Source organism: Rhyacophila brunnea, unplaced genomic scaffold (genome assembly GCF_057557595.1).
Source record: "Rhyacophila brunnea isolate RB1 unplaced genomic scaffold, BYU_Rbru_1.0 scaffold_23, whole genome shotgun sequence".
In the NCBI taxonomy this organism is placed as follows: domain Eukaryota; kingdom Metazoa; phylum Arthropoda; class Insecta; order Trichoptera; family Rhyacophilidae; genus Rhyacophila; species Rhyacophila brunnea.
This window is the reverse complement of record NW_028232893.1, coordinates 19065966-19080865: the sequence shown is the minus strand read 5'-3', so window position 1 is coordinate 19080865 and position 14900 is coordinate 19065966. Positions and strand designations below refer to the sequence as shown.

General features: G+C 32.0%; 1 protein-coding gene across 1 annotated transcript; it reads left to right on the top strand.

The window, feature by feature from the left end:
- The first annotated feature begins 409 nt into the window (after positions 1-409).
- unc-119 (unc-119 lipid binding chaperone) lies at positions 410-9012 on the top strand. The gene is made up of 3 exons (XM_085950197.1): positions 410-984; positions 5013-5185; positions 6363-9012. The coding sequence occupies exons 1-3, from the start codon at positions 620-622 to the stop codon at positions 6479-6481; spliced, it is 657 nt and encodes a 218-aa protein (XP_085806323.1). The 5' UTR covers positions 410-619; the 3' UTR covers positions 6482-9012.
- The last annotated feature ends 5888 nt before the right edge of the window (positions 9013-14900 follow it).

Here is a 14900-nt window from a genome sequence, read left to right as displayed (position 1 = left end):
CATTGTGGATACAGTAAAACTGTCTTTTTCATTTTTCGTTATTTTACTAGGTAGTGAAGTTAGAAGTGAGCACAGAACTAGGTAGGTACCTAGGTAACTTTAATACCCTGGAGTACTCTGGACACAGCTCATGATATTTAATAATACCAAAATAGTTATAATCAATTAAAAAAATACTTTAAAAAATCTCTTTATTTTTTTTACTTATTATGTTACCTTACTGTCATCAAAGAGATTGGACTCAGAGATTGTCATCCAATTCTAAGTTTTCGAATTTAAAATTATTCAGCTTATTGTATTTTTTGTAGACAAGACAAGTTTTAGTCGATTGAAACAATAATTTTTCACAGAATAATTTAGGGAAATTAAATTGATTGTTTCCCCAAAGGGGCGTAAATCAATCGGGAAAAGACGAAGAAGATGAATTATTGTCGATTGTCGCAAATTCCTTCAAAAATAAACAATTCGTTTCTGTTGTCTTTCAATCAAATTTGACTTTGGTCATTCGATTAATAGCATGCAAACTTTTAATTACCGTTAAAATTAGCCCGACAGTACAATAATTAGGTGAACAATCACACCAAATTCAATAATAATAAGTCAAACGACATCAAGAGAAATGAGTGTTTTGAGCAAGAAATGTGGGCCACTGACCTCAAATCATTCAATAGATTCCAATGAGAGTCTACCGCCTTGTACCATCTCTCCTGACGATGTCCTGCGGCTGACAAATATAACTGATACATATCTGTGCAGCCCGGAAGCTAATGTATACGATATAGACTTCACTAGATTTAAAATAAGGGATTTAGAGAGTGGAACGGTGCTGTTTGAAATTGCGAAGCCCCCTTGCGAATCCAACCACGAAGGCACGGAAGGCGGAGATGTCGATACCCAAGAGGAACCCTTAGATCCCAATGCCGGCCGTTTTGTGAGATATCAGTTCACGCCACAATTCTTGAAACTGAAGACTGTAGGGGCGACGTAAGTTGATTTTGCTTAATTGTTTTTATCTTCACTTAGTGTTGGAATGATATTCGGTCACATAGCTATATTAGTTATGCTTGGTAATAACTAGTATGTCTGGATCTTCAGGTCCACTTATTAAAAGCGGAAGATTCACTTATCTGAAACAGGTATGACCGGAGATCTCGGAAATAATGGGAACCGAAATACCTAACGGGTAAGGAGAAGCAGGCAACCGATCTCGAGTAAGTAAGAATACGGGGTAAATTTAAATAAAAAGTCGAATACTGACAACTGTTTTCGGTTTATGCATTGACGCTCATTTAATATTGGTGTATTACACACACTATTGCATGTCTATAATGCGTGGTTCATTTTTGTAGGACACTCAAACACATTCAAAACCCTGCATCAAAATTTACTGTACTTATTGGTATAGCCCAGGGATCGGCAAACTCTTGGACCAAAACAGCCAAATATGAGTGGCACAACGGTTAAAAAAAAATTCGAGAGCCATACGTATATTTTTATAAATATGATTTATCTAAATGAATTAATTACATTTTATAATTGTTTATTTATAAAGTGTTAATTACATACAATTTTCACGAATTCCCGAAAACTAATGTGAACAATGACCTTCCTTGCATTTCTTTGGAGAGTTTTTGTATGTTAGGTATGTAACTTGTAGTTTTTAATTTCAGGCGCGACTCCAGATTCTCATTGGTTATTTGGCATCTCGAAATGCTGTTTATATTGTTCATGTTTGAAAATGATTGTTCACATACATATTATGTAGACTCGAATATTAGTTCGGAACGCTATTCCATGTATTAAAAATCGTAGTATCTACCATAATATGTAGATCTTTTAGAGCGCTCCACTTGTGTTGTGAAATTAATTGCATTTTTCTCTCCAAATCCTTAATTTTGGTGTAATTTAGTTTGTCGACTTTTGCAATGGGCGGATTTAAAACAACAACAATCATAAATTTTTGCATCAACCATCACAGAGGAAAAATTAGGCTCATTATATAATATAATAAGTGTACAAATCAATGACAAAAAATTAGAATTGTGAATTTTGCAAAAGACTTTGTAAAAATTAGGAATTGACAATTTGGCAAAGAGCCGCACACCAATATCCAAAGAGCCGCATACGGCTCGGTTTTCCGACCTCTGGTATAGCCAATATCACTATAGCAATTCACTCATCGTCGTATTATTATGTTATTTATAGTTGTACTAGCTAACCCGGCAAACTTCGTACCGCCTCAAAATCAATAATCTTGTGTTAACTTATTAGCTGAATTAAATTCAGTTTTTTATTAAGTTAAAATGAATACTCAAAATGTTCAATAAATGTGCAAAAATCAAATCAAAATGAAATTATTTAATTACATTAATTATTTCTATTACATATTATATTTATTTACATATATTTATGTATTTTAATTACATTGAACTGTACACACTGTACACCCACGATGACCGCGTAGATTAAGGGGCTGTCTATAGTGTCCAGGGTCCCATGCTCGAATCCTGGGTCTGGTAAGTTCACATATTGTAATTCAATTTCAATTCAATGATGACTACCGAGCCAACCTTCAGTCGTTAATTGTGCGGTGGCAAGCCAGGCAGATCCAATAAGTTTCAAAATTCAGTTGGATAGTTGGTTGCTTCGTCTTCGTTTGTTACACAGTCGATAGATTTGAAGGAATGTAGTGGACCAACGATTTGATTTTGAATTGTGAAGTTTAAGTGATCCACATCTTTGTTCTTTACCGCAAGAATGCTCGTTCACTCAACCAATTATCATGTTTGTGATTAGCAATGATGTTCGGTAACACTTTGTTGATGAGTTCGTCCTTAGTTGAGACGAAATTGGAAAAATTCAGCGGAAACTAAATCAATCCGCTCGATTCATCGACAGGAACACGGCCGTTACCGATAGTCAGCAATTGCTTGGAGAAATCTTCGGCAGATGGATCGTTTGGCAATGCAACTCGCATTTTTGTCGTCAGTTGAAGTATTTTCACATAGCACCACAGAGTCGATGATTTGAGGCAAGCATTTATTTCATCAGCAGCGGTCAATCTTGGAATGACTGGTAGTGTTTGGCGAAAATCGCCAGATAGTAGAATCATTGTGCCTCCAAAACTTCTTGAGTCATTGCGCAGATCTTTCATAGTTCGATTGAGTGCTTTCAATGCGCGTTTGTGCGCCATTGTGCATTCATCCCAGGTGATGATTTTACTTGCTAACAAAACTTTGGCCATTGCTGAGTATTTCGCAATGTTGCATGTCGGTTTTTCAGTCGGCAATTTCAACGTTGAATGAGGCGTTCGGCATCCTTCTAACAACGTGGCCGCTATCCCAGAAGAAGCAACTGCTACAGAATTTTCGGATCTCGTACGACCAGTAGCCAAAATCAATGACATGAGGAATGTCTTTCCAGTTCCATTGGGCGCATCGAGGAAAAATAAGCCACCATTTCCATCATCAATTGCCTTCATTAACGTATCGTACACTTCCTTCTGTTGGGGGTTCAACAGTGGTACATTCGTTCAAACTGATTGGTTCAATGCATCTCGATCATACTCACGATCACGTTCCAATTCTCGATTGAAAGCGTCATTCATTCCACGATGTGGCGTTGGCATTCCTAACTTGACTAAAAAACTGCCGCACATGAGGTAACACATGTATTTGATCAAAAGCAAAGCCTGGTTATGTATCTCCTCATTCACCTCGAGATCAGGATTCGCTGAACTGACACAAATTCGATGTAAAATGTCTTCTGACATGTCATGCTTTTACTTGTTCCACAGTTCAGGTGTATTCGATGGGAAGCATGTCGAAATAATGATATCATAAAATGTGCGTATCTGACTTGGAGATGCAGAAACAATTGCTTCAGCGATTGTCATATCCCAATGAGTATCTTTTTCAAGCAAATTGAGCTGTTGACATGAAGCACGAAATGTTGGGCACACTACACCATTGACAGTTAGACATTTCGACTATCATTCTTTCTTTTGTTTGTTTGTTTCTTCTTTATTGTTTCTGTCATGTATCAGAGATGGCGTTGTATACGGATTATTTTTTTTTGTGATTTTCTTTTATTTTCGAATGCGCGAGGTTTTCATCGTTCAAATTCATCGATGTCAGTCAAAAGCCTTTCCATACAAAATGTATGAGAAAATTAATTTTTTTTATAATTAATTTTTTCCGTGATTTATCCAATATTTTAATAATTATTTTGCTATTCGGGGCGGTGATAAATCCAACAAATCAAAGATCATAAAAATCGGTCCAGCCGTTCTTGAGTTATAAATGGTGTAACTAACCCGACTTTGTTTTATATATATAGATTTACATGAATTTGGTTACTTCAAGAATTATATGGATAATAATACCGTAAAATATTGATGTAACAGACTAATATGGGCTAGGTGGTGTCCCTTAAAGTAGGTTTCCGGCATGTGTGTGTTTACAACATGACAAATTAGGTAGTTCATCTGTTTTACTTCATACCTATGTATTTAACTATACAATGTTTCAATTTTATAAAAACACAAACAAATCCTATTTACATAATTTCAGAACATCGGATGGTACGCTTTAAAATTACTGCAGAAAGTGATGCATTGCGATAACCACACGCAATTCTGCGTAATCATGCCGCGAACGTTGTTTACGAGCAGTGGCTCAGAACATACGATTGGAATGTTTTTAGGTTAAATCCGAAATCTGTCCGTCCGACGAATAGAGGTTGACTGTTCCAGTAAATCTAAAATTGTTTTGGAAATATTGATTGGAATGCTCACAGTTATTAGAAAATACCTAAGTTTGCTACGAATACGTCCATAATGCATTACATACCGCTAATTTAAACAGTAGTACATCAGTCCTTTTTTCAGCTTTTCATATATTTAGGCTCCATCTAGTAGAAAGGGTTGTCTTCATTGTCTAGTTTATATATACAGATCCTTTTGAATTGCAAGTAGTCATCCAGAAAGCCTAATCCGTCTGTATTTTGTTCAGTGTGGAGTTCACAGTTGGATCCCGTCCCGTGAACCACTTCCGCATGATCGAGAGACACTTCTTCAAGGACACCCTCCTAAAGACCTTCGACTTTGAGTTTGGCTTCTGCATCCCCTTCTCTCGAAACACCTGCGAGCACATTTACGAATTTCCCACTCTTCCACCTGACTTGGGTAAGCGTTGCTATTCTTGTAAAATTATTTCAATTTAATAATCCCGGAAAGAATCTTCAATATTGGATTTACGGGATTAGTAATTTTTCAATTCCAGAATCCCGGGTTTCTGGTAGCGACATTGTATTACAAATTTATATTGATAAAAAAAACATTACAAATCCCATTTACACTCTTGATTTTGTAGATTTACAAAATTTTAATCATATCCTATTGTTTTCTTTGAATTTTAATTTTTTGTTGACAAAACATGTTATTTTCGTGTCTGAAAACTTGTACGTGTGCAGTTCGCCGTATCGCACTTCACCGTGAAATGTTATATCGGAAATATATGGCCGTATATTAAAGACCGTCCAACCTCTTTAGGTCGTATAGTACCTACATAAAATTCATATCTAAATAAAATACTGTTCTTGTCGGTTTACACTTCACAGGAAGCCAGCAGCGAAATTTTGAAAATAGCCAATATACTAGATTATTGGTTAGGTTAGGTTAGGTTTTCTTTATTGAATTCATGAATTTTGCCAAAATCAGCTATGAGAATTGAATAAATGTTTATATTGAATCTAATGCGGTCATCTCTTTCCAATACGAAAGCTCACGGCAAACTGTGCCACGGTGAAATGTTTTACGTACAATTTACATGTAACCGTTATTTTTTTGTTAAAAATCATTAAAAGTAAGTGTCCAACATTTTGAACCCGCCGGGCCATATTGAGTGAAGAAGAAATCTCTTTAGCCTTTTGGGAGTTATCTTTAGTTTTACTGCCTAAAATATGATCGGCCTTTTTCGTCCAGAATCTAGGTCGATAGTTTTCTGAACACAATAAATCTAAACCAAACCATGCCCAAATAAAGGATACAGTTTTTTTTTCACTGTTCACCTATTCGGGTGACATTACCAGCTGTTTGACACATCTAATCTAAAAAGTAATCACTGAATCGAGCGGGATCCTGGGATTTCAAACCCTAGATGACACGCTGCATTGGAAATTCAACGGAAGAGATGGTCGTCTTACTCCACCTGTGCAAATATCTGGGTACTCTGATGAAGTGTGTACACTTCTCTTTTACCGATCATTTACATCTCCCCAACTGGTAGTCAAGTTACTTTTGACTAATTTCATATTATTTGGACACCTTTTATAATAATGTCTTAACACGGCTTGCTTTTCAGTGGAAGAAATGATAGCCGCCCCGTTTGAGACGTGCTCGGATAGTTTTTACTTTGTGGAGAACCGACTTGTGATGCATAACAAGGCCGACTACGCGTACAATGGGGGCCTCGCTAATTAAAACTATCACGTCTAAATTATCCTAAATTATAATGTACGCAATGTCTTTTCTGAATCTTTGACAGTTTATTAAAAATATTGCATAATATTCAGTGAATCAATGACAGTATAAGGATCTAAAACATTTCATTTCCACCAATATATAATATTATGTAACTGACATTTTTAAATATTTTCAACATATTATATTGTAATAATTACATTACGGGCAGTCGATACGTATGGCCAGGGAAATATAAAATAAAGAAATCAAGGTTTTTATTAGTACAAAAACAAAATTAATGGTATTTCGTGTGTGCACAGTCCTTATAAGCGAAAACAAAATAAATCTGAATGTATGCATTCAATACAAACAATGTTTTGTGTGTTCATGAGTTGAATGCAATGACGAAATTAGGATATATTTTGATTAATACAAATTTAGAATTACGGGTCAAAATTCGAATTACCAAAATTGTACTATAAAATTCCATTTGTATCTGAAAGCATATTATTAAACATGGAAAATGTATCGATGTGGCTATATTATCTTGTAAAAGTTCAGGGATTAAGAAAAGACATGCTTATTGATAATATCACTTTGATTTTATATAACATTGATAAAATTATGTTACATTATCGTGATACAAATCAGCCAATGGTGTTTAAGTTTGGCCATCACTATTAAATTGTATCTACGATTCCGTCACGTTATTTAAGAGTTTTTTCACCTGTGAGGCATTTCACTGATTTCTAATGTTTAAGGTACACTGCGGGAGACGTTTCTAATGGATAAATTATTCTCTGTGGCATTTTTAATTTGCTTTAATCTTAGAGACGATGAAAGTATTTAACAGGGATGGCGAAACCGTCACTAAGTGACACGCGGGCAAAGTTTGAATTTTGTATCCAAAAGCTTAGTACATAGTGTTTTATACTTAATTTATCTATATTCTAATTACTTCATCCAGCAACACTGACTTGTTTTATCAAAGAAAGATATCAATAGAAAGTAAAACATCACATTAGTAATGATTCGATAACCGAATTCGATACACAAAAATATTGACTACATGTTTTTTATATACAATTCATAGCGATGTTTGCTGTTTAACTGATGTTAATTTACTTATCCAATGAGTTGCAACGACGCAAATTATCTTCTAAAAGTATTCAGTTACAACTCATTGGATAAGTAAATTAACATCAGTTAAACAGCAAACATCGCTATGAATTGTATATAAAAAACATGTAGTCAATATTTTTGTGTATTACTTATACCATATTTGATTCTAATAAGATGATATATGGGCCTTTACTGAGCAGAGGTGGCATTAAAAAAAATGTTTTTACGATAAATGGATGTTAGCGACTCAACTAATTAGATTCATTCTCTGGGTTCCTAACACACATTGAAAAAACAATACGTGTGATTTTTTTGCCATACCCTGTATTCCAACCCGGAACCCACAATATTACAATGTTACCGTTCGGACATCGTGGACGTTATTGCGTGAGGGAAAATAATATTTGGTAGGTACCGACTTAATCTTTTCTAGTAAATTTACAATTTATACCATTGTGTAAATTCATTGGTACCTATTTTTGTTTCTGTATTTGATTTCATCCAATATTAAAAGGTTCACCATCCCTAGTACCTAGTGTATTGATATCATGAAAAAGTTAATCCAATTTCACTATTTAAATATTTAGACAAACCTTATAATGCATTGAATATTACTTTTTCTATAGTTGAGAAATCATGCATACTAAAGTTGTTCCGATATATTATTATGTTGCCCTACAAACAGTTTGTATGAACCACAAACACAAATCGTGGTATCACATTTGTTTATCACAGCCAGTCATCGGAAGTTCTTTCTAGAAGGTTTTCTGAACGATTTTCAAGTGCACTTGTTCACCTTGGTTAAGTCATGCCGAATAATATAAATGTTACCGACCTGCCAAGTTCCGCTTTCCTTGAGAATTACTACCATTCACATATAATTCGCCATCGAATAGTTAATACATAAACTGCCATACGTTTGCCATAAATTATTTTAATTTCCATTATGATATTGATTTATGAAATTGATAGTTCGAAATGAAATGAAATTCTGACCATAAAGAATAAAATACCTTCCGAAACGTCTTCTCAACAATAATTCCATTTTTCTTTGTGATTTTTATTCCATTGTATTAAGCTTGGCTTACACCACGTGTTACCTACATTAATTAGAAGATATTTTGAAGCATCGACTTACTATTACTTTGGACTCTCGCATGCAAAATTTCAATATTCAAGTGAACACGTTTGCAGAGTTGGTCAAAGACAATATAAATTTTCAATGTGCAGAATATGATAATAATGTTGCGCCGTAAAGAAATGTACGCTGCAATATTAATTATTCCTGTATCAATGCATGCATCTGTTTACTTGAAATAATAACGAAATTTGTATTAGCAGACTCAGATGTCTATGGGCAGGGTCGCTATGCGGGCGATTTTATTTTTCTGAAGTGTCCGCTAGTAAGTCAGTGATTTGAAGAGTATAAAAAAAAAATTAAGATTAGCAATAATTTTGTACGTAAAATTTATTTAAAAATATTCTGCACTGAATTTTGCATTAACATTCCTAATAAGTATTTTATTTAATAAAATTTTTTAAATCTAGTCACAAAATAATTTGTCGTAAATTTTGTGGGGGCCTAAAAATTTCATACTTCTTGAATTATTAAATAATTTTATTTCTATAACAGACGGAAAAGAGAGTGTTGCTAGTAATTATTATATTATTTAACATATTTGTTTACCAATTTAATTTTAAATGTTAAAATTATGTGATTTTTCATTCCCAAAGTATTCTAGTTTTTTTAATGTACCTAATCAAAATAGTTCCATTCAAATATGTAATATTTTATATTTAAAATAAATATTTCTTTCAATTTATTTGTGTATAAGTTGTATATTTCAAAATTTATTTCAATAAAATTATTTATTTAAAATATTGTATTAGTATCAAGTCACGTTGACTGTGTGACGTCATTCATTTACCAATTAACAAATGCTCAAAATTAACATGAGACGCAATTCGAGTGCTTAAAGTCAGACAACGTTATCTACAAAAAGTGTTTTTTTTTTTTTTTGAGATAACGTTATTTTAAATTTACGGCTACATGATAGTCAAAAAACGTTATGTCAATCTTTTCTAATTTCTTATTAAATCGTCAGTAAAGTTTAACGCTAACTACATAAGTTACCCTTGTTTTCATATTTTTTTAAAACTATCCCTATAAATTTTAACATCATCATAAGCAAGATAAATGTACAATACACAATAAATTATAAAATATTAACATTAGGTTTTAAATAAACATTTCCCTTGTTGAGTTACAAGAATCGAAAATAACGATTTTTGGCTCTCCTGTAAAGTTGCACTTTTGTAGATAGTGTTGTTTGACACTAAGCCCTCGAATTATAGTATTGTCTATGTCAAAAATTTAAAAAAAATTCGAAAACAAAAACAGACATTTTTAGATTTTATGCTTTATTTTGAAATTTTATAAATTATTGTACTATATTAAAAAAAGTAAGATGTGCTATAAATGAGCTTATTATAAATATATGTCTGCAAAACTGTCTTGAAGAAAATTCAACATATTACAGTGTTTAAAAATTATTATTTTTGTCTTTTAAATTACTACCTATTCAAATTTTAAATTTTGAATTTAAATAAAATTGTCTATGCTTTGTATTTTTATTTATTTAACTGCAATTAGGTGTGTGTGTGTATTTGAAAAAAAATTATAGTGGTGTCATAGAGTAGTGTTCAAGCGATATAAAATTATTCCAATTTTACATTCCATTACCCAAATGTTTTTTTTTTAATTTAAAATCAATATTATAGGTAGTTAGGTAATAATTTTCTTAGAAAATAACAACTCAATATTAGGTACTTGTTAAATAGCCCGGCACATTGTCACTTTGAAATCTAAATATAAACCAAAACCTATCACAACTTTTTTTTCATTTATGGTGTTGTCATTGTCATTGAAATACATTGCATTAATTAAAATAAAACACGTTATGTAGTTTCAGTTTCCAGTTTCGTCTGTTTTTAGTTGATAATGTCCCTTTGAAGCAGATGAAACCAGTCCTGATTGTTATTAAACTAAGTGGAGTTAGTATTACATATTATGTCAAAAATGATTAAATGGCGCAAAAAAATTGCATCAAATTTAACAAGAGGCGTGAACTGCATACTGTAGTGCATGCGTCCAATGATGTATTGCGCTGGGCCATTTGATGAGTACCAAGTATTATTGCAGTTTCTAATTTTGAAATTATTAATAAATTAGTTCTTTTTACAACCATTGTAAGAAATAAAAAAATATCTTATCAATATAAACCCACACTGTGTTATGAAATATAAACATAATGTATAAAATGTAATTAACTAAATTGTCTATGATGAAAAATAAATATAATAATCATATATTATATTGTAAAGAAATATTATATTTATTTTCCAGAAACGAATAATATTATTAATATTCTGTGATATGTCATTTTTTTTTAAATTATGTATCGCCTAGTTCATTTTGTAAAGATTATTTTCGATCACATCAATAATATAATAAAATAAAACATTGCTTAATACATAATAATATGTTATTTGCGTTTATGCTATATATGTTTCGCCGAATGTGCGAAATTGACTATTACATGAAATGGGCAAAATTTTGCCTAAATCATGAAAAATGCAAGCCCGTTGCCTTATTCATGAATTAGACAACATATCTGGCGAGTGCGTGAATTCGGCAGTAATTTTTCTGCCTCCTAGTTCATGCATTGGACAAATTAGATAGTAGCTCTACGGTGGTGTTTTTTGCAACTAAACTAAATGTGTCAAATGCTCATGCATTGGTCAAAATTTACGTATATTATCTATGGTCAAAATAGATGGTCACGCTCCGTTGGTGTTTTTTGCAACTAATCAAACTAACCAAATGTGTCAAATGTCATTGATTATAATATAAAAATATACCAGTCAATAACTACAATGATTTTCATATCCATTTACTATGCGCAAAAAAAATCTAGAACTATAATATGATAACGGAAGAATTTTATTAAAAGGTATTTTCGCGATTTGATTCGTTCTTGGGTATCAATCGTGCAATAGTCGATTGTATGTTTGTGATAGTTTGTTGACACTTGTTAGCTAACCTCAAAATGGACATTCAGTTGAATTCAGAATTACAAAACCTAACCTAATAATAATAATATTATATTATGTCCAATTATAACTAATAAAACCATCCGTATTAAATTTACTTTTTCTACTGTCATGTTGACAGTTTAAGAATTCTATACCCTGGCGAATTCACGCACTCAGCAGATAATTTACCTAATTAATGAATAAGGCAACAGGCTTGACTATTACATGATTAGCCAAAAATTTTGCTCATTTCATGTAATAGTCAATTTCGCACATTCAGCGTAACATATACAACATTAAAAATAACTTGATTTGATAATAAATATGTGGCAGTGAGATCATAACAGTAATGCACAAACCGCAGTCAGCCATCATATTTACTCACTAACTAAATGACATTTTGTGAAACATGTTCGTAGTACAATAATAACTACCCAGAATAGATTTTCAATGACCCAAAGAAAAATGCTTTCATTAAAATGTCCATAATGACATTACACAATTTTCGGTAGGTAAGTATTTTTTGGGATATAACAATGAAAGTGTCAAGTAAAACAGAGAGTTTAATAAATAAGCAGTATTTTTCACTTCTACATTCTAAGCAGTGTTGCCATCTTTTTTAAAACTATTTATAGTACAGGAATTTGTTTTGTCTTGAATCCATCAAAATTATAGTATTTTTGCCATATGTGGCTAGTATTTAACCGGTTCTATGCCTTCAGCGAGTTCTCGCTCTATGAGGCTGTGATCGACAGGCCGCACATACAAATTTTGAGAGATATCTCGTCCAACTTTAAACTTAAATTACTAGCCACTGTCGATTGATTTGCATAATCTAAAAAATGAAACACTGTGACATATGTTTGAATAATTATGAAATACTAAGCCACAAATTATCAGTATTACAGCGATTTTAGTAAGAGCTTTACTCTACATTTAACGTGGGTCGTTAAAAATTTGTAGCCTGTCGGATACTGCCATAATAAAATCGTGAGGCATAGAAAAGGTTTAAATTTTTGTTGAAATTAAAATTATTGTATTGTACTAATTATAATACGGTTGGCAACACCGTTTCCATGACACCAGACATTTGACAAGTTGATGACTTTAGCTGGGAACAATTAGAAATTGAATAAATTGGCCTACTTATAAAAAGGTTGTGCATCACTGGTTTTATATGATAAATCAGCGTTTCCCAGTTGGTGGGTCGCAGAAATAATATTCTGTGCCGAAAATATAAATTAACAGAAAGGGATACATTTTTTTTATTCAAATGTATGCTAGACAAGTCAACGTTTAGGAATGTTGAATATAATACAAAATATTATTTTTTTGTAACATGAAAAAAATTTAGAAAAATCACAACCATTGTGATCTGGAGGCTGTGCTTTACTACCAAATTGGAATTAATACCTCAGTTATATATTGTTAGACATTTCGGCATGATTAGTGATTGCATCGATAGTTTAATTGGTAATGTACAGCGCCCGGATTGTAATGATTGTGGGTTCACCATATTCCTTTCTTTTCAATTTTTTCCTTATAGTTTCTTATTTCTTACAACAAATTTGTACATGAATACATTTTTTGTTAAGGATTCTTGAATATTTAAACTTTAAAATTGATAAATTTGAATAAATATTTTGTGTTTCTTTTTAATAAATTAAGTAAGTATTTTTGTTTTTTTCCATTTAAAACAATAAAAATTATTACTCTATTAACAGTGTATAAATGATACTAACGTAATCGAATGATAATAAAAAAAAAAATGGTGAATTTTTCAATCTCTACTTCTATATTAAGGCTGGGATGCATAGAATATCACCAATTAGATATTTTTCCTGTGATTAACAATTAGTGTGCGCGAATGATATCATATTTGAATGAGAAATTAAATAAATAGTTTTTTAATGTCGTTTACATGTCTGACAAAATATAATCATTTTGAGTATCGATTATATTCACAAACATTTAATAGCGCTTGTACACGTGCATGGATTTACTTGCACTAGTAGTGTGTATTTTAAACTATAATAACTTTACAAAAACGTTACGTAAAAGTGCTGACTGTCTCGTCATTCTTTAAGCGTAAGCGAGACGCGGTGTCATTGTATGGTACTATTTGACAGGTCATGAAAATTAGTTAACCTCAAACTTACAATCGAGATTTAAAAAATGGTAACAATTTTGATTAGGGAATGCAACGTTGTCCTACTTATTAAGATTTTCGCAGTTGTCTTTTTATTTTGATATATGTATAATTTGACATTACTTTGATTTAACGTATCTCAACACTATGCATCTCAGCGTAAGACTATTGTGTTTTTATCGGCTTTTTTCACCATACATGCCTTATTTTGACACGGTGTTTATTAATTATTAAAAGCAATCGAAGACTTCAATTTCCAAAACATGATAATACTAACAAAGGCTTTTTCACATTAACTTTAATAATACATTGTACTATTAAATTAAATTAATTAAATTACAATACTAACTGACAAATAATCGTTGTATCACTTATCACCTTAAAGCACTGTTAAACGTGTCTTAAGTCACAGTGACAATTTTTCAATCACTTATGAATAAATTGCAAAAACATTGTAAGTACACATCTTTATCTGATACGTTTCTATGCAACGTTTTAATAAGCAGATGTTGATAATTTTGTATCTTGTGTTATATATGTATTTAATTAACTCATATTTTATATTATAATGGCTGTACCAGTAGAAAATGCTGGATTTAATTTTGTAATAAAATGAATCATTTAGTTGTTTAAAAAAAAAACTGATTTGATGGAAATTGTCATGGTTGTTTGTTATCGTAGTAGATTTTTGAGTTGTCACTGCGTGTTCTTTCTCTATCTTTCCTTGATGTTTCGGTATGTATTTTTGGTTAGATTTTGAGGACATGTGACTTATTAATATTTTTGAAATTAGACTTCTCATAATATATGTGCTACGATTAATTATGTAACAGAATATCTGATAACTGTGTCTCGTGCCTGCTTGTATACTCTCCTGTTTTTGATGAAATTTTCAACGACACTCCATCATTTCTGAGGAAATCATTTTTAGCGCTAAAATTCAAACTGAATCGGTGCCGGTTTAAAAAAAATTTACAAATTTACGGCACAATCCTCAAGTGATTCATCACAAGCCACCGATTGATAAGCAGAGAAATTGGACGGTACTTTTTCGAAAATGAGGCTGGAAAT